Source organism: Pteropus medius, unplaced genomic scaffold (assembly GCF_902729225.1).
Source record: "Pteropus medius unplaced genomic scaffold, Ma_sr-lr_union100, whole genome shotgun sequence".
NCBI classification, from domain to species: Eukaryota; Metazoa; Chordata; class Mammalia; order Chiroptera; family Pteropodidae; genus Pteropus; species Pteropus medius.
This window is the reverse complement of record NW_024352784.1, coordinates 5,576,775-5,598,808: the sequence shown is the minus strand read 5'-3', so window position 1 is coordinate 5,598,808 and position 22,034 is coordinate 5,576,775. Positions and strand designations below refer to the sequence as shown.

General features: G+C 36.5%; 1 protein-coding gene across 2 annotated transcripts in view; it reads right to left on the bottom strand.

Moving 5' to 3' along the window:
- Nucleotides 1–20,868, bottom strand: part of UVRAG (UV radiation resistance associated) — a 254,987-nt gene extending 234,119 nt beyond the window's left edge. For both annotated transcript variants that reach the window (XM_039848085.1, XM_039848086.1), the window contains exon 1: nucleotides 20,535–20,868. In XM_039848085.1, the coding sequence (XP_039704019.1) occupies nucleotides 20,535–20,651 (117 nt within the window). In that variant the 5' untranslated portion in view covers nucleotides 20,652–20,868. The remainder of the gene's footprint in view (nucleotides 1–20,534) is intronic.
- Nucleotides 20,869–22,034: the final 1,166 nt, after the last annotated feature.

Below are 22,034 nucleotides of genomic sequence, written 5' to 3'. Positions count from 1 at the left end.
CCTATAACTCACTGGTTTCTGGAGGTCCGTGTGTCTATCGGGGGCTGGCGGCCACAACAACTATACTATTAGCATTTATTAAATGCTTACTGTGTGCCAGCACTGTGTTAAACACTTAATACATGTGCTCTTACTTAATCTTCATAATAATCCTAAAAGGTTACGATTACTCATTATCATGATTCATCTCTTTATCCCAACATTTCTAAGTAACCAAATACAAAGAAACAAAAAAGTAAATAATAAATGAGAGGGATATCTCAAAAGAATGAAGGAAAAAAGGCAGAAAGCAAGCAAAGGGAGTATACCTACACATGTAGGTATACATACACCTATATCTCCTATATTTATATAGAGAGATAAGTTGGTCTTTACACTCCTCTATTGCTATAGAAGACAAAGCAATGCCTATTCTTCACCTCCAAAGTATAATTTTATGACAAATACAGGACAAGAGACAGTTCCCTTGTAAAGCAGTATGCAGGGCTTGGACAGAGATTAAACCTGTAATAAATGCACATAAATTGCTGAAGAGGTCTTTGCATTATATAGGAAGTTAGCACAACCGCCTCCAAGGCACCTTCTGACTCCAAGCTCTAAGATTCTAAAATCAGCAATGGCATGTACAAACACTCATCTGGGTGGATTCCCAATGTATCATTATTATTTCTATGCTTCCCACCACTGATGTGGATAAAACAGAACTGACCACATCAGGGCATTTTATAAGAAAGTTTACAAAAAAACAAAAACTCCTCCACAAATTAGCCAACTATACTTAAAGCACTGACCTTGGGTTGTATGACTTTTTGCCTTTTCCCTTACTTTATTTACTTCAAAAGCATTAGAGTAAGTATTCTCATTACACCATGATTAAAAATACAAGGTACCCCCAGCAGCTGGAACAGACAAAGGAAATCAACTCTTTATGGGTAAATTACTGATGTAATCTTGGGGAAAGACAGAAAATGTCCATCCATATGAATCCTCTTGTGCCCTTTGTCTTGGCTTCTTCTTTAATAACATCCATTCCAATTTCATCATAAAGCTGCTTTTTAAAAATGCTGAACTGTAATAAAATGGAGTTAAATTAATAATAATGTGCCAATTTTTTCTTAGTTTTGACAAATGTAAAATGGTAATATAAGATATTAACATTAAGGAAAATGAATGAAGAGAATTCTCTGTCATCTTTGCAACTTTTCTGTAAATCTAAAATTATTCCAAAATAGTTTATGTTTTAAAGTTACTGCCTTTTTCAGAGTTAATAGAAGTGGAAGTGGTGCCAATAAAACAACATTTCACAAGCATTTCTTAGAAATATAACTCTTCTCATCCATTCCCACCCATTCACCTCTTCCTTCAGTCTCTCACCTCCTTCCCCTCTTCTTCCCCCAAGATTTAATACAATTAAAAAGAAACACGGGCAGGTTAAGCCAGAAATTCAGAAAAATGATTATCTATGAAGTAAGAACAGGTTGGTGGGAACAGAGATAAAAACAAGATTTCTGATATTTATGTAGTTTTGACTTCTGTACCATATGTTTTACATACTCAAAAAAAGTTAAATAAGAAAAAGTTTAAATCAATAAAACCTAGTCCAAAATAGCAATACCAAAAATCACTACAAATTTTAAGATATTATCCACCTTCACCCAAACTGTTACCCTATGATCAAAGGAAGTATTAAAGAAATCAGTGTGACCTTAAGGATCCTAGCAAATAGATGGCACACAATAAATGTTTAATTGAATTAATAAATCTCCAGTGAATTAATCCAGTCAAGAAGGTCCTTGTATAACATAGGCCTTGCAATAGTCCTGAGTGGCCTGGAACCCTTAGTGGATTCTGACATTCATCCACCAGATGATGGGAGAAAACATCACTTCAACCTAAGAATGGACCTAGGAACTAATGTCCTAGGGTATACAATCTAATGGTACTTCATGGCCTGGTGTCACCATCTAGCATAAATACACTGCTTCAGACTTGTCTAAGTAGACTTAAATATCAGATTATCTCTTCAAAAGGCCCATCTAAAGACAGTTAATATCAAATCTGTCTTTATGATCAAAATTGGCTCAAATGTCTCAGAAGAGTAAAAATACTGAATAACTGAATTACACAGACTTTAGGATTACTCTTTAAGATAACATTCCATGCAGTTTTCTTCACCAACAATTTCTTCAAACTTTCTCAAATGCTCCACACTTTCAGCTACAAAATGCTCTCAGTGTATCATTCTATAACAGTAGCTTTCGCATCCAAGTAGTGCACTAATAATACCTATCCCCAAAACTAAAGCTAAATAGATTTTTACTTTTAAGTTGGAATTAACATAACTTTAAAATATTTAAAACACAACCTATAAAACATTCCATATAGAGGTTAAAAACATTCACTAACATATAAAATTAAAACCTCCTATTCAGCTTTGGAGGATTGAAAGATGTACTTAAAGCACAACTCTGATATCTGAAATGTTGGCAGTAGGCAAAAACAGTATGACCCTAAATTCCTTAACTATTTAACAACTCTTTCAAGAATAAATTCTAAAACAAGACTTACGTGGCATGGATTATCGATTTGAAACATTTGCCTTAGTAAAAAAATATATATATGAATTACTCATTAGTATGATTGTAAACTGGTGCCTCTAAAGAACCAAAAATGGTTGTTTTTATTAATAGTACTACTGTTCTTAGAAAACTGCTTTAAAACCTAACAGCAGTCTTAATAAAAATTTTGTTTTGTTTTTGTACTTTTTGTTTGTTTTGTCTTGCCCAGCACTCATATGTTTAAAAACAAACCCAGATTCTCCTTTGTAAGACCACTCAACCCTACTATCAATGTCTACTTCACAGAGAACTCCCTCCAACTCCAAGGATGTTCACGTGACTCAGAACAGGCTAATCAGCATACTCCATCCCCCAACCATAACATATGATTCACTCAGGGTCCATAAAAAACCAAGAACCTGTATTAAATTCTTGAGAGTTCTTTTTTTTTCCTATGGGCCCTGAACCTGGAAGGACTAGGCATGCTATCGGATATCTTTTTATCACAGTGAAACCTGAGAATGAAACCACCAAGAAGAGAACAAAATCAAGAGATGCCAACAGAATTTATGTTTCTGGATCAAATCATACCTAAAATGACAACTATAATTACAAACACTGTAATAGAGTAAAATGCTCCACCTCTCTCTGACTTCATCTTGTTCATGCCTGCTTTATTTCCATGGCCTTCAGGCTAATAGATTCTAATCATTAGAGGAATTCTGCTTGTGGCTTGAGTTTTACAAAGACAGCATCTCCCATCTCCCCTTCTCTTGAAAGAAAAGAAGCCTGAACTTTGTACTTGGATAAGACAGATCTGAGGAACAACCAGGCCTACCATCTTCTCGGTTGGCACCTTCTCGATCAATAAATCTTTCCTTACTCCAAACTCTGATGTTTTGAGTTTTGGCCTTTGGAACCATCAAGCACGAGGACTTCAGACCAGTAACAACACCAGCCCAGTCCCTATAAAACTGTCAAAGATTACAACTAGGGAGAAGACTTATATTATAATTGTTTATTAAGAATTTATCCCATAACAGGTTAGTAGATGAAGAGTAAGAACATTCTAATTTAGTGGCAAGGTACAAAAAAATGTTTCATTTTCTTTAACATCCCTATATTTTGGAAAATGATCATTTCTGGTGGGTCAATTAATTTTGTTGATACAATTTTGAACCTCAACATGGACGACAGCAAGGCTTAAAAAATGGTCAAATCACACCCCAGAACTAAAAGGAATCCAAAGCTATTTTTAGTAGTGAAATATGCCACTGGGGTCCTATATTCTCCCAAGTTTTACCTTTCCCTTGCAGGCATCTAAAATTTTCTGGCTTCTGAGGTATAACAACAACAAAAGACAACTGAGGTGTCTAATCTTTTTCTTTATCACTGCTGGAAAGTGATTTGGGGAGGCTGATGGCCAACAGAAGAAGAAATAGCTATCATTCACCCTCCCTTCTCTGTACTCCTTGCTTAAAAAATAAAACTACCATGGTTCTTAAATATAATTACTCCACAAATCCCCACCATCACCAAACTAAACAATCATCCCAAACACACCTTTTATGACCCCTAAGGCCACAGTGAGTTATCTTCAAAACAAATTTTGAGTCTAATTTACTTAATCTACAAGAGTCATTACAAATCAATAATATAATCAATCATCTATAGCCCAAAAGAAGCAAAAGAAAAGAGGCAAAAGTCAGGCCATAGAAAAAGAAATGGAAGTACAATAAACATAAGAAAAGATGTACAGTTAACCCTTGAACCATGGAAAGGGTTAGGGGCACCCACACATCCTACCCCTGGTGCAGTGGAAAATCCACGTATAACTTTTGACACTCCAAAAACTTAACTACTAGTAGCCTACTGCTGACCAGAAGCCTTATAGATAATATAACCAGTTGACTAACACATCTTTTGTATGTTATATACATGTTACATTCTTACAATAATGTAGGCTAGAGAAAACAAAATGTTATTATGAAAATCATAAGGAAGAGAACATACACTTACAATACTATATTAGATTTACTGATATCATAAGTTTACACCATCTGTTTACCAGCTGAATCATCTGTCTATAACTATATCAATACTGTCTTATATGATACAAAACACTGAAGATGTCATACATATTACTAACACTAGACATCAAAAATGAAAAGATAATGTGAAACAGAAATTCAATTTATTTACAAGTATAACAATTCACACATTAATAATAAAAAAGCAGCAATATGACTGCCTAGTGTAATCGATACAATTGCTTTATGGTAGTAAGGAAATCTCCAAAAATTTTTCCAATGTATTTATTGAAAAAAATCCACATATAAGTGGACCCGCACAGTTCAAATCTGTGTTGTTCAAGGGTCAACTGTATAATCACACTCATAATTAAAGATATACACACCAAAACAGACATTCCGCCTTGTGGCAGACTGCAGTTTCCAAAGAATGGCCACATCAATAAATACATCCCGTTCCTTACAATGTGAGGTTGCCACTCCTCCATTACCAAGTGGGGTCTATGTTCCCTCCCCCTTAAATTTGGGCAGGCCTATGACTATGGCAGGAATGACGCTATGTGACTTCTAAAGCTAAATCATAAAATCACCCAGTCCTCTTATAGGATTCTGTTTCTTGGAATACAGTCAACCTACTGTGAGGATGCCAAGCAGCCAGATGGAAAGGGCTGCGTGGGTGTTCTCCACAGCCCCAGCTGAGATCTCAGCTAAAACCAGACATATGACCATTTCAGCACCCAGCCTTTGAGAAGCCAGATATGGCATCAAGTAAAGCACAGGCAAGTTGCTCCCACCAAGCCCAAACCAAACTGCATATTTGTGAGCAAAATAAATAATGATGTTTTAAAGCCACTAAATTTTTGTTTGTTACTCAACAATAGAAAATGAAGGGCCCTCTCTGATTAAAAGAGTCAAACTATTTTATTCTCTGTCAGGCTTGATATAAGTACAGAAAACAATGTTGGGGGATATAAAATGGTCCAATTTGAAGGGGGAGAATTTTAAACTGCATATAATATTTAACCAAGCAATTCCACAAGTTACAAAATGTGTGCAAGTATGTTTATTCTGATATTGACTATAAAAGCAAAAACTAACCACTCTAACTGTGGTACATTCATACAGTGGAAAACCATATAACCATTAAAAAAACAAAGTGCCAATTTAGAATATAAACAAAAAAGCAAGAAATTTTAAATGTTCATTTATAGTAATATCACCATATATCTTGATTAATGTAGATCAAGGGTTGGCCAACTTTTTCTGTAAAGGGTCAAAGAGTAAATATTTTAAGCTTTTCAGGGCATATCCAGTCTCTGCCTATTCTTGAGGTTGATTTGTTTGTTTGCTTAACAATGTAAAAACCTTTCTTAGCTCATCAGTTGTTACAAAAAACAGTGATTATTGGCCATAGTCTGTTAACCCCTAATGTAGATAATCACAGATATTATGAGATAATTTTTTAAGTGGCATTTGGTTTGGAAATGTAGTCAAACTTCTGGACATCTCCCTGCTTTCCTAGTCTTTTGTTTTCAGGTCAGGCATTTATTCTTAGTCTGGGACCAGGCAAAATGGCATAGAAGCATTCAGGCCAAGGTTGTTTCAGGTAAACTCAGATTACTGGTACTTTGGTATACCTTTTTGAGGGACAACAAAAGCAAACCTGGGAGAAAATTAAATTTTCACAGAAGGTAAAAATGTTGAATTACTCAATCAAAAATTTAAGCTTAATAAATTAGGTCAATCTTTCAAAATATATATATATATACACAAAAGCCCCTTCTATATTATAGCACTATCAATCACCCGTTTTTTTCTAATCTTTTGAAACCACCTGAAAGACTCACCGTGAAAAGTATTGAAAGAACACAAAAGTTCTTTAAAACTAGCACTTGATCCCCTGGCTATAAGCAAATGGTGCCAACAGCCAATGTAACAGATTTACACAAACAACCTACCATCTCTAATCTCTCATAAAATACTTTATAACACCTATCCCCCTACTAGCTTTCTCTGACACAAATTATACAATCTTGGAACTAAAGTCTTTATTTTGACATTAACTCTGCTCTCAAATCAGTCCTAGAATTTAATTCAGTCATTTACTAAACACTACTAAATTATAAAGCAGACTTCTCCACAGGAAAAAAAAATTCTCTAAACTTTCTACTTTTCTTATATATTTTGGCTCAGGGTTTTTTGGGTTTGTTTGTTTGTTTGTTTTATCTCTACCCTACTCACCCCAATCTTTGTGGAAGGTCCAAACCTGCCTTTTCTTCTCCAAGTTTCCTCTGAGTAGTATTGCTCTAAGGAAGCAGTCCGTTGTAGTGATAGATCCAGTACTATCCTCTGCATGTGTTTCTCATCCTCCCTCTCTTGGTTCCCTTCTCTTTTCTATTTTATCATGCTGGTATTTCCTTCAGACTGCTAGGAATGATATGTAATCTTACTAAAATACTGGAGTTTGTGCACACAAAAAGGTCAATTTGAGGCAAATATATATATATATATATATCCAGCAGTATACTTTCAATGAGCGTTTATTATAGCACTGTTATTTTGGAAGGCCAAAAAAAGAAAGACAGAGAATCACGCAGGATGACCTGACTGATAAAAATTGGAAGACAGAAGAGAGTTATCAGTAGTCCAAGTGTTAAGAGTAATATCATGCCTGTAATTAGTGTCAAAATAATTGGGTGAGGGAGGACAAGTAGGTAGGTGTATAGACAGAATAAGACCTGCCATGAGGTGACAGTTATTGAAGCTGGGTAACTGGTACCTGAGAGTTCATCATATCCCTCCCTGAGTTTGTCATGTGCTGATGAGTACTACTCTTAGTCTACACAAAAAAAGTAAGGCTACAGCAGGCATACCCTGCTGTAGCCTGTATGTATATATAGGTTGCATATAAATACTACACCATTTTATATAAGGGACTTGAGCATCTGAGGATGGTGGTATTGGGGGATCCTGGAACCAATCTCCCACAACTATATACATTTTAATATACATACTTCATTATTCATTGAAATGTCCATAATAAAAAAAATGTTTTAAAGTAATATGAATAGGAACAGAAGGAAAAATAAGACCATATAGGAGCCTGGAGAAAAAGTGGACTTAATGGGGGCTAAATAGATAATGAATATGGTTGAGGATGAAGAGAAGACTGATAAGAGATAAAGGAGTCAAAGGACCTCTAAGGAAATAAGAACTAATCAATAAAGATGTTAGGGCAATAGAGTAGCCATTGGAAAAAGGAAGAAATGAAACATTTATACGTAGGAAACATACCCTGTACTTATATCAAATTCTAGATGGCTTAAAGATATTTAAATGTAAATAATTAAAGCATAAAAGTACTAAAAGAAACCATGAAGAATTATTTTATTACCTCAAAGATCTAAGAATGACATAAAACTCAGAAGTTATTAAAGAAAAAAATTAACAAATTTTACCACACAAAATGTTTTTAAATTATGCATGGCAAAAACTATCCTATGCAATGTCAAAGGAAAAAACTAACAAAAAAATGTCACATAATAGAGACATTAAAACATAAAGAGTTCCTAGAGATCAATAAAAAAATGTTCAACAATCCAACAGGAAAAAAATGGCAAAGAATATTAACAGATAATCCACAGAAACAGAAATACAAATAGTGCTCAAACATGAAAAGATTCTCAACCTCACTCATAAGAGAAATGCAAATTAAAACTAAAGTTGACATAAACTAAAGTCTGAACATATTCAGAGGCAAGGTAGTGCCAAATCAGGTGCTTTGCTGAAAAGAGTATAACTGTTTACCTGTACAGATGGCAATCTGGAAATATCTACCAAAATTACAAACACACATATTCTTTGACTCAGAAATTCCACTTATGCATCTGTGTTAAAAATATACTTGCAGATATGCAATACACTTGTTTATATTACAGTATAATACACTTGTTTACATTAGCAAAAAACTTGAAATAAGTTAAATGTCCATCAATAGGGGACTAGCTAAATTATGGTATATCCTACAGTGGAATGGCCTTAAAGAGTAAATGATGTGGCAGCCCTTTGAGACTGATATTGTACAATCTGTAAGACATACTATTTGTTTTTTAAAAAAGTAAAAAGTTTATAAAGTCAGTACATTTTACAAGTTATTTGTGTTTCATAGGGGGAAAAGAATATAATTATGTAATTATTAGAGATGCATAAAATATAATTGCCTCAAGGAAGGGAAAATGGGTATTTTGGGCAGAAAGTGGTATGGAGACTGACTCTTCACTGTATCCCTTATGTAACTTGAAAATGTTCCACACGAATATATTATCTATTTTTAAAAATAAAACTAATTTATATTTTTAAAGAACAAATGGTAACCAACCTTTAAGCAGGGGCATCTGTGATGGTCATTACTAGAATCACTGTGACATAGTGGTAAGACCTTAAACTAGAGTAAGTAATCCTGAACTCCAGAGTGGTTCCATCACTCACTAGTGAACAAATCACTTAACTCTCTCTGAGCCTGTTTCCCCTTCCATAAAATGGAGATATTTCCTGCATGCCTGTTGGTTATTTTAGGATGAAATGAAATAACAGATATACAAGCTCTCTGAAAAATTGTAAAGGACTTTATAAAGCATTAACAGAAATAGAGATGTCAAGAAAGGAAGTGGTTATCAGAGTAAGATGATGAATTGGTTTAGGCATTTTTAATTTGAAGAGAAAAGACAGATTTAGAATTCATTTATCTAAATAGAGGTGATAAAATCACAAGACATAACAGATTCCCAGAGGACATACATTCAATAAATAGAATTATAGAACTGCAGGATTGGAAAAGTTCCTGAAGGTCACTGAAGCCTTTGCTTTTCAGTATTTCCCGGGAACTTGTTGGAAATAGACTCTTGGGTCCTCCACAGACCTACTCAATCAGAATCTATATTTTAACAAGATTCCCTAAGTAATTTGTATGTACATTTTAAGTTTAAAAAGCACTAATCTAAACCATTTTACTCACTTTTCAGATACTAAAATTGAAGCCCTAAGTAAAAGGACTTATCCATGTTCACGCTGTTAATATATAGCAAAATCAAGATCTGGACCCAGGCCTGATATCCTGGACTGTGTATGTACATGCGTCTACACCATGTAACGGCTTCTCAGTACCCTATTTCAAAACCTTTGAGACATCTTTGCCTGGCCGATGTCCCTTACCCCAACCCCATTTCTAATCGGACATCTAGCCAATCAATTCTTTCTTCACAATATCTCTGGCATATGTGTCTTCTTTACCATATCCCTCATTCATTGCCCTAAAACTCCTGCTGCTCTTTATACTATGAAAAACTAGCTTCCTTCTCCTATGGATGTATCAACTTTCTCTTGTGCAAACAAGAGCTCAAGACATTAAATGTTAACATACTGATTTCAGGCAGAATCTATGTTTGAAACCTACCAAAACAAGCAAACTACAACTTAGTAAATCTAACCCAAAATCTTCATGTCTTCGTTTCCATTATTTCAATAAAATTAAAAGCCCTGGCTCCATAGAGTAGTGGTTAGCACATCTGCTTTACAGAGGATCCTGGGTTCACACCCCAAGTAGAGCCACGGACCATACCTCAGGTGGGGCAGGCCCTGGGTGCAAGCCAGGCCCCGGATGCATGCTGGGTGCATGCCATGAGCACGTGGGAGGAGACGTCCCGCCTTCAGAGATTCAGTTCTACAGGAGATGGCAACATCCACAGTCAGAGGTGAGCAAGGCGGAGGCGACTGGGGATTAATTAAAAAACCCTGGTCTCTGTCCCATTTCCACTTCTGCACCAAGAAGTTTTGATTTTTTTTTTAGAGCAAATAATATGGGAAGACTTTTACAGATGCTCAGCCACAAGAGGAATAGAAAGACAGAACAAGCCACCCACAACATGGACACTAACTTGTGTGCAACAGTCTGTACATGTACTCTACAGCACTAGGGTAAGCAGTTCTAGAGACTCCCTCGTACAAACTGAGTTCAACTAAATCAACCTGAAAAAACAAAGCGTGCTTCAGCTCCAAATCAGATGTTTATTTCATTATCTCACTGAAACCCAGTTCTGCTATTTCACTTGAGAAATAGCCTAAGCTTTAACCTAAACTTTAGATACTTCATCTGTAAAATGGAGCTAGTAACAGTTTCTGTCTCACAGAGTTGTAATGAGGAGTTAATGGAGTAACTGTGGAGTGCTGGCACATATGATAGTTCAATAACAAAATTATTATTATCAATCTCCTTAAAGTTTCCTCAGTCTTTAGTGATCAGTTTATCTGTAGCTTCAAAATCTATCCACCTAACTCAAGCTATACAAGTTTGTGAAGCTAGAAACAAAGATGAAATGGAAATCTATTTTAAATCCAACAAATAAACAGAATAAGAAGATTGGAAAGACTCTGAATTTAGAACCAGAAGAGTGGAGTTTGAACCCAGTCTCCTCCATGTTCTTTTCTGGGCCTTGACTTGCTCACCTATAAAATGGGAATGATGGTTCTAACTACTGTGGCTAAAAATACTATGAGAATGGTTTTAAAGAGATTAGCTACAAGGCAGCATGGTGAAAGATAAAAAGATAAGAATGGGAAATTTGTTCATAGACAATTGCCGATGGTGTGTGACAATGAGCCATGAATCTTGTCTGGAGGAAAATCCAGCAGCAAATGATAATTCTGAAGTTGGAGTAAAATGAATACCTACAATTAAGTAGACAAACACCGAATCGTTCATGACTCAGCTTCAGAATCTCCACTTGGAGACAATCTTCCTGACCTCTCTGCCCACCCACTACCCTGAAACAAGTTGATCTTCGGATAATTTTAAAATAGCTGAGTTTGAATGATATCAAAAATGAGGCTAATAGACAATTAAGAAATTCTGCAGTTGTAGTGTCCCTATCTGATAATCAGACTGATGTCTTTTGAAAGAAATGTATGAATATCAAAAGTAAAACAGTCACTCCAGAGCACCTGGACAACTGTTCTTTATTTTTATATTTATTTTAAATACCTTCCATATAAAATAAACTCCATTAAGTCAATTCACGAAAACAAGCCTGAAATACCTACTATATATACAATTCTATAATGGGACCAACTCTACCATGTAATGAATATAGTCCTGTAAAATGTTCTAGACCTATACAGAGTACTCCACAGCCTACCTTACTTTCTGATCTATTTTCAGAATAAAAAATTAGAAAATCTTCTTCATATTGCTGCTTCCCATATATACTTAGATATTAACATTTCAGGGGATGAAAGCAACACCAATTTTCTCAATGCCATTATTGTATTCATTAAAGTAGTCAAAGTTAAAAAACAGTTTTTTCATAATCTTAAATAAAATTATTTTCATTTTGCATTTTTATAAATTTAGTTTTCCTTTCTTATTAAAAAAATGACTGGAATTGTAACAGGAAATAATTCAAGTGGATTAGAAAAAACAAGACATACAATTTCTAATCCTGTGCCTAACATAATTCAAACAAGGTACTTTATAAATATCAACTTCTGGACTTAGAATTAGTTTTAACATAGGCAAACATGAATGCATGAATTACTTATAGGTTAAAGTTAAAACTTAGTCAAAAAAAAAAATAGTAATGTCAAAGAACACCAAGTTTTTCCTGGAAAAAAAATAGATCATGAAAGTCTGATTTCCACTTTTACATATAAATATTTATTTATTTATTTATTTATTTATTTATACATACACACATACATACATATATATATGTATGTATGTTTATATATATTTTATATATGTTTAAATATATATTTATATTTATTTATATATATTTTGTGTGTATATATATATATATATATATATATATTTTTTTTTTTTTTTTTACTCAAGAGTCTACTGACAAAAGCCAAAGGTAGCTGCCAGTTTCAGCCTCCTGGTTTTCCTCATTATTTTCAAAAAAAGTCTGACTGCATCTTTTAGGACATTCTAAAAACCAAGGCGGAAAAATGTGCCAGGTATTTCAATGGACCAACAAACCAATCAAGACTCCTAAGTGTTGGGTTCTAATGCTTAGCTTTAGCATTATCTGTCTCAGCCTCTTAACCAATAAACGAGAGTTCAGTGCCTAATAACATTACTAGTAAATGAGGTCTATGGCAATCAGCGTCAAATATTACACAGAATAAAATTCCTGACATCGAAAACCCACAATCACTATGCTGTTCAGAAATTTAAATAAGTAAAGAATCAGGACATCTTAAGTGAAATAGTCAAAAAAGGATAGGCATGGTAAGTACCCAGGGACAAAACAGGAAGATGATCACTTAATTACAGAAGGACATTCCAAAGTTTCACTCTAATTCACACCATAAAAGAGGGGTGAGGGTAGAGTCTGAGTGTTCAACCTGTAAAGAGAAGTTAAAAATACAGCCTTCCTTCCATTTTAATTCTAGCCTAAAATCCCCAAAGCTTTGGGCATAACGTGTAAAAGCACAGAGATTAGTTTAAGAAACACATTCTCAAAATACCGAGCCAAGCTCAGTGGAACCACTCATGAGAGACCCAGGGACTGGTCAGGTGTTTAAGGCTAACAGGACCATCAGGACACTCAATTCAGATTTGTTAAAATAATACTCTTTATTAACTCCTGGAGGACCAGAATAAATGGATGGAACAAGGCTATGGCCAGGGGAATAGTTTCACCTGAGGGCTTCAGATTTTGCATCTATCATATTCTATCATTCAAAATTCATGTTTCCATCTAATAAGATAGAAAAACAAGGTTATATAATACTAAACCAAGAAGGTATACTATGAATTATCCAATGTCAAGTTTTCCATTCTTTGTGTGCTCCTATACCTGGATAATCTAAGGATGCAACTATTAAAATACAAGCCATTAAAAAAAATGTAATTCTACCTGAGACATGACCGATGTCCTCAAAACTAAAACAAAGTATAAAAACTAAAATGTTTCAACTCTTCTCTTAATATAAATCTGTCTTTAATTTTTCTATAACACCCCTAGTTTGTAGCTGCACACATTTGAGTACATTAAAAATGACAAATAATGCTCCCTCCCCGTCCCAGTAGTAATATGTCTGACAGGTTAAAATGCACAGAATTATCGAAGTACACATTTGGAAACTACCAAGACCTAATTTTTTTTTCATTTTACCACACATTTCAAGCCCAACTTATTAGTTTCAATTCTGCTCTTGCTCTATTTCCAGTCCGTTTCACTTCTGAATTTTCTGCCAAAATTAAGAATTGTGCCCCTGTGGAGAAATTTTAAAGTAAACACTAACGAAGAAATAGCTTTTCCTTTCAAAGGAAAACTAACTATTTTCACAGGGAAAAAAAATCTTAAATTCCTGATGGCTTTTGTCACATAAAAATAATGATTTTAGGATGTTGATGTTGTCTTTGTTTCTGAAGCTTCCTCATATAATTTTATTTACAAGATCCAAAGCAGCTCAAAAATTGCCATTATTATTTTATAGATATACAACTACATATTATTCTTTTTATTTGAATCACAAGGAAAAGGCTCAATAAATATCTGTGGAAGGAGTAATGTACATATCACGGCACTCTGCTGCACGGGGTATGTTTCCAATAAGATACAACTTACTCTCTACCTTCAGTGGCCTTATCAACAAAACAGCTCTTTTAAAAACATAATAAAAAGATGATTAGATTAAATTAGATTGGCAAAAGTAAGATATCTGATAAACCAATATGTAATGGGAAAATATATATCATGTGCAGCTAAATTAAGCTTTATTAAGCTTTTGTGCTTCTATTATTTTTTTCTTGTATGTTTCCATTCCATTTCCTTCCTCTCTTTAGGCTGTCGAGTTCTTCAAAGGAAAGACCCATATCAAAATCAAAAAGTAAAAATATACTGAATTCCTACTATGTAATCGGCACAATACTGTGAGAAATAAATGTTAAAAAAAAAAAAACCTCAACGCAACTTAAAACTTTTGTTTTGCACAAGACCCCTATAAAAAGTGGATGCTATAGCAACTGGGAATCAAAGATCTAGACTGCATCCCTGTGTTGACACTGTCTGACTCTGAGAAAGTTTCCTAGAACTTAGATCCCTCATCTGTAAAAGGAAGTGGCTACTGATACAAATATCCCATACAGAAGAATTCCAAATAATTTATGTAAATACTCTGCCCTCAAGAAGGGGAGCATAACTTCCACTGAGAATAGTGACTTCCTTCCTAAAAGGACAGTAGGGAGGAGTTATCAGGAGAGAGTAAACTTACAGCAGAGAAACCTGACAAATACTATGTCAGCCAGGGATGACGAGGTTAATATGAACAATGATAAGTCATGTTAATAGTATGTACACTTAATACGGTAGGATAAAAATGGCACTTTACCTCTCTGGCCTTCTTCCCAAAAAACCATAACCCCAATCTAATTATGAAGGGAAGAAAATCAGACTAATTCCAAAAGAGTATCCTATACAAAATACCTAATCAGTACTCAAAACTGTCAAGATCATCCAAAACAAAGTCTCAAGAACTGTCAGAGCCAAGAGGAGGCTAAGGAGATACAACAACTAAGTATAATGTGGTATTCAGGATGGGATCGTGGCACAAACAAGGTCATTAGGTAAACACTAAAGACCTGTCAACAGATGGATAAACAAAAGGTGATATATACATATAATGAAATATTATTATAAAGGGAATGAAATTCTGATACATGCTACAACATGAACATTGAAAACATTATGCTGAGTGAAATAAGCCAGTCACAAAAGGACAGATATTCTATGATTCCACTTATCTAAAGTAACTCTGAAAGCAAATTCAGAGACAGAAAACAGAACAGAATTTACCAGGGGCTGAAAGGAGAGGAGAATGGGTACAGCTGCTGTTTGGGATGATGAAAAATTCTTGAAATGGATAGTGGTGATGGTTGCTCAACACTGAGAATGTATTTAATGCCACTGAATTATACGCTTAAAAATGATTAAAACGGCAAATTTTATGTTACATATATTTTGTCGCAATTTTTTTAAACTAAGGAAATGTGGACAACCTATAGACTTCAGTCAATAATAATAATGTATTACTATTGGTTCATTAATTGTAAAAAATGTACCAGACTAATAGAAGACATTAAAAATCAAGGAAATTGGGTATAGACTATATGGGAATTTTCTGCACAATATTTCTATAAATCTAAAACTGTTCTAAAAACTAGCCTATTAAAAATTCCAAAATATATAAAAATATCAAATCATTATGTTGTACACCTGAAACTAATATCTCAATTATATCTCAATTAAGAAAAAAGTGACATAGAGGGGGGAAGCAATTTCCCAAAGAAAGGCTGAGACAGTTATCAGAGTAAGTGCAGGAGGAATGATGGAGAGAAAAAGTAATAATAATAATTAAGAATAATAACAATAACAATAAAGATATACACTTCCAAAAAAAATGCAAGGAAGATAAAGGCTTATAACACTAACACGCCCCACCTCCTTCCAAAAAATTGACAAGCAAAAATGCTCTTCAATGAAAAACATAAGTACGCAATCAGAAAAATGAATGCCAAGAATATGAACAAGCAATTCACAAAAGAAGTTAAAATGCTACATAAATCTATGTAAAGATACTGAAATTCATAGGCTTGTGTAAGGATAAATGAGATCATGTAGTTAGCATAGTGTTTGGTATACAAAAATAAAGCTATTAAAATACAACTAATAATTAACGAAATGCTCATTTAAATACCAAAAACATATATATATATATATATATGTAGGTAAAACACATATAAAATCTGTACACATAAAATTAGATTGGAAAACACTGAGAAAACTTATGGCGCCCAAAGTTGACAAAAAAAGTGGCAATAAAGGACCTGTCATAATTTGGTAGGAGTATAACAGGCGTGTCCTTTTAGGGAAACACTTTGCTAATATCTTTAAAAGTTACACACACACACACACACACATATACACATACATATATGTATTTCCTTTGACTGAGTTATTTTACTGCTCAAAATTTATCCTACAGAAATTATGTATGGTCACTGCAATAATGTAATAAAGAAAAACTGGAAAGAGTCCAAAAGTCTACCAATGCGGGGTTAAACATAACTAAACATTATTATGCAAAATATGGTAGACATACGTATACTGACATGGACCACTAAGAAAAATAACATTAAATTGGAAAAAAATCTTAATTTTTTTCAAAGAAAGGGATTAAATTGGGTTAGGACTATTTAATCTGAGCTCTTCTATTTATACTTCAAGGGAACCCAAACCTGCATGCAAAACTGTGTGTTTATGTATGTGTGTAAGTGCATTTTTTAAGGAGAGAGTCTATAGCTTTTACCAAATCTTATAGAAATACGTGACCTACCAAAAGGGTCACTAAACAATCACTAAAAAGCCTCCCCAGCTCTGAATATCTAAAAACATAGTTAAGTTTCAAGTGCGGAAGCCTTTGGGGAAGAAAGAAACATTCTCAAATAAACTGTTTAAGGAAATATTAAATGTTTCTACCATAAAACACAATTTTATTTCAAGACTCCTAACGCTAAGGGTGTGAAGGAAGTTATTCTTCAGATGAGCTTATATTTCCAAGGTAATTACAAACCTCAACCAAAAATTAAAGAGCAAAAACAGTCTTCAAAATGTGTGACTAGTTCATACTGAAATTACAGTTAAAGATCACACAGAAGCAAAAGGAGACAAAGATTAAGTAGTAGTTCCATCTGACACGGTCAAGTAGCTACATGGACTATAGTTAGCACTCATACATGTAAAGGTTCAGGAGTTACGCAGTCTTAACTAAAGTTGTTTTTTTTTAAAAGATAAGTAAATTAAAATAAGGCAAAAATAAGTTAAGTCTTATACGTAGTTTTGTGGACTTTGAGCAAAAACAAAGTAAGTCTTTCTCTGGAGGCAGAAGGGGGGACCCATACTTCTAGAACTAATCTTTTGTAAATTAATATTTTAAACATTACAGCCATTAGAATCAATGGGATTCATGAAGGCTAGAATAAATGAGTAGATAATAGCAGGAATACCCTCTATCCTAAAATGAAAATATACTTTAGAACAGTGGTTCTCAACCAGGAGTAATTTTGCTCCTTAAGGGACAATTGGCAACATCTGAATACATTTTTGATTTTTAGGCCTGGGCAGGTGCTGTTGGCATATCCTGGGTAGAGGTCACAGATGTAGCTAAAAAGTCTTATAGCTCAACCTAGCCACCCAAAATGTCAACAGTGCCAAAGCTGAAAAATCCTGCCCTAGAAGTAGGATGGGGAACCACTGAATTTATGCTTTGAGATAATCAACTTTATCATAGAAATCCTAAATCAACAGGGTTTATTTGTTTAAAGATACTGATGCCTTATCAAATAGCATGGGATCTATTAAAATGACTTGATTTTCAAAAAGTGTTATTTAAAAGAAAGTTAATTAATTGGATTTCCAATTTATCTAAACCTTTGAAATTCTGCAAAAGCTGTAGTAAAAAAAGACAATGAATTAATGCTAAAAGAAGTTTTACACACTGACACATCCTATGACTCTCATAAACAATACTGAGCAAAAGAAACCAGTCACAATCATACATTTTTGCATGATTCCATTTATACACAGTTCGAGAACAGGAAAACCTGATCTCTTATGTTAGAAATCAGAATAGTAGTTCCTTCAGAAAGGAGAGGTAGAGATGGAAGAGAACATAAGGGGGACTTCTGGGACGTTAATAATTTTGTATTTCTTAATCCAGGGAGTAGTTATATAACTGTGTTCGCTTTGTGACAATTCATCAAGCTGTATACTAATAATCAGTGCACTCTACTGTATACAGATTATGTTTTAACAAAAATGTTTATTTTTAAAATGTTGTGATATATATTTATAGCTGTAAAAACCTGAGCATTTTGACCCAGAAAGCTAAATTAATGAAAACAAAAGTGTTTTGTTATACTATAAGCTGCCCTCCAAGAATTCAAGAAGGATGACACCCCCAAAAAGCTGTGAATACCATACTCAGCACCCATACAGCATTCACTGTACACTTAAGCCACAATATATCCCTTGGCACAAATACAAAAATTTGACAAACACTCACAAATGCAATTGAATTTATTCCATGGACAGTTTGTTTGGATTATTTCTCCCGATATTAAACTGTGAACTGTTATTAGAGAACAGGCTCTATGAAACAAACGATGCTTTCTCTTTCCCAATCCCACATTTTCCCAAAACTCACCCAATCTAAACCCCTCTAAGCCCTCAACGCCTTAGGATTTCTCCAGGCTGTTTATAACAGTGTCCACCACTGCCTTTCCCAGTATCCGCCCTCACAATCCACCTCCCTACACACACAAAAATTCACATTACAATTCATTCCAAAGGTTAGTGTCCCCTCCCAAGGCTTTTACTCTTTCCCAGTGCCTCATAAATACAATCCAAACCTCATTCCCCTCAAACTCCTAATATTCTCCACAAACTTGCTTCCCACAGCACCACAAAACCAGGGTACATGCTATCCCAGTCTTTTAAATCCTATATGCCACACACACACACAAAAACCCCTTGCTTCTGCAAACAGTTCAGCTCAATGGCCTCCACTGTATCTATTACCTCAACTTCCCTCTTCCCATTAGCACCCTCCCCACTTTCCTGATTTCAAAGCCATCCCGTTTCCCAGCTGCCCTCTGCTCCCAATCTTTCTTCTTTAAAGATTTTCCCTAAGTACTAAGGCAGGGATGGAAAGTTGGAGGAAGGGTATGAAGGAATCTGCCCTGTCCTGTGTGAAGGTAGTGGCTCAAGTCTCAAGCATACAATCACGTGTATGGATGGGCTAGAACCAGACGCCCAGCCCCACCACTTAATAACTGCAAGGCTTTGGACGAGTGATTCTGCATCTTTAAGCCTGTTTCCTGAACTAAAAAATGGGGATAATAAAAATAGCTATCGCAAAGATTTGTGAAGATTAAATGAACTACCAATCCTCGAGCACCTTGCACAAAACCAACATGATAAACTCTCGATAACTGACAGTTTTTCTCAGGTCTCCTTTTTGGAACAAAGAATAGGGAAAATAAAAGGTACTGTCTTGAAGTCTCTTAAATGCTAACGTTCCTGAAAAGTCTCCTCTTGGGAGATAGAAGTAGCGCAAGGGAGAGGAAGAAAGTACTCTACAGCTATATGGGTGACAAAGAATTTTGTCAGATCTCCAAACTCGGTGTTCTCATTATCACCCTACAATGTGGATCCAAGAAGCTCTCAAGACATGGAAATATACATCAAATCCTCCTTCCACAGATACGCATTTGAGGGAATGAGGTAGGAAAAAGCCCCCTAAATTGTTTGGAGGTCTGAGATTAGGAAGGAAACCCCAAAGTCCCAAAGGATTTCTCTTCAGAAGCTGAGGAGAGTAGTTCATAATCAGGAGAGATTGAAAGTAAACGCTAGAAACCCTAATGACTCCTCGCTTCTCCCGTAAGAATGAGTACCAACTAGAGTCTCTGCAAGTAGGCTGAAAAAGGAAATGCGCTGTCCCTGTCTCTCGTGGGACACCAGGGTTTCCCCGGGTCCCTCCCTTGGGGTGATAAGGGGGAGGGTCTGAGCAAGAGAATCCCCAGCTCCCCACCAGGGGAGAGGCGAACTCAGGCCGAGCCCCCAGGGAGTTTCACTGGCTCTCTCTCTCCCTTAACAGCCCATCTCCAGCAACGGGATTTCTCCTGGGACTCGGGGATCTCCCAGAGGTTCGGCCATCACTGGATCCCTCCCCTTACAAGACTTGCGGACCGCCCTTGTCAGTCCTCCTAGTTCTCCCGGCCACTTCTCCCGGTCTCCTGGCTGGCACGGAGTCAGTCCACCGCCCACGGCCCCCCTCACGGGCCTCCTCCCGGCCGCTCCCGAGCGCCACGAGCCCGCGGGATTACCTGCTGAGATGGCAGCTCCACATGCAGGGCCCGCGCGGCAGAACCGGGAGGCAGCGCTGCGGATGGGCCCGGGGGCGGCAGCGGGACCGGGCCCCCGCTCGACGCTGAGGCGCTCATCTTGACCCAAGGGCCGCCAAGCGGCGGGGCCGGCACTCCTCCGGCATCCGCCGCCAATGCTCGGCCACGACCTGCCGAGCCCCTGCAACCCAAGCACCAGCCACCGGAGGGGCAGGACTGCTCTACCCTACCTCCCGCCGCCGCAGCCGCTGGCTAAGGAAGAGCCATATTACCGCAGTGCAATCCTCACCACCCCGCCGAGACCTGGCTCGCTCATTGGTTCAGTTTCTACAGGGGCGGGACCCAACGACAGAGAGGGGACGTGCTATTGGGTAGAAGGTCTGTCCATCGCCCGCCGGAATGGGGAATGGGGCGGAGGGACCCGAGGTTGGCCTAAATTGCCTCTGTCAAACCCGAGTGAAACCTGGGGTGTTGCTTCTTTTTTTCCAAGTCTAATTGGTTCTTTCACTACTACAAGGCGGGGTCTCCTGGTGGAGCCGCAAAGACCATTGCTCTAGCTCACTGTCAGTTGTCAGTAAAGAAAAATAGGGGCGTGGTAAAAATAGGTAGAGAGTGCGCTTGAGCTCCGCTGTCACGTGCAGGAGGCAAGAGTCACCTGATTAGTGAGAGTCAGTCTTTGGAGCCACTTCCGCCCTAACCTAGTTGCCATAGTAATCGGCCTCGGAGGAGGGCGGGGACCCTCTTGGCACCCACTGAGTCGCGATGAGTTACAGGCTCCCTAAACAATTTTCCTGAAATACTCTGGTCAATGTGCGGGGATTTGAAAAGGAATACTTTATGGTTTGGCAGAAAGGCACGCAGGTTGCACTGAGATCAGAAACCTGTCAGGCAATCCCACCAGCTCTTCCATGACTAACTCTAACCCACAGGTCCATGCCCCTACTCGCACTCTACTAACTAGTATGTTGAGCTTCAAGGTGTGCCAAACACCCAGGACGCTGTTTCATCTCTATGAGGTGGGTTGCTGTGCTGTCCCTAGAAAGCCTTGCTACTTTTCTCTTCCTGATGCTTAACTGCCCATTGAATCTCATTTGGGGCTGCTTCCCTGATTCACTCTGGGACCCTGATTTAGGAACCTTACCTCTACCATATTCTATTGTATTGTCTTTTAATAAGTGTACAACAGACACATACAGCCACACAAACAAACCCACAAACATACACACGTATATACTGAATTCCTCAAGAAAAAGGACCTTGTCACTCATCTCTGGATTCCCAGTTCCTGACAGATAGTCAGGATATGTTTTTGTTTTTGTTTTTGTTTTTGTTTTTGTTTTTGAAGTGAAAGCCCAACTCAAATGCCACCTCTTCCATGAAGACTTCCTTGATCACAATGATAATGTCATAGCTATCGCTTCTATAATAAACAGCATTGAGTCTTTCTACAGGATATTGATCTGCCTCCCCCCCACCCCCCGC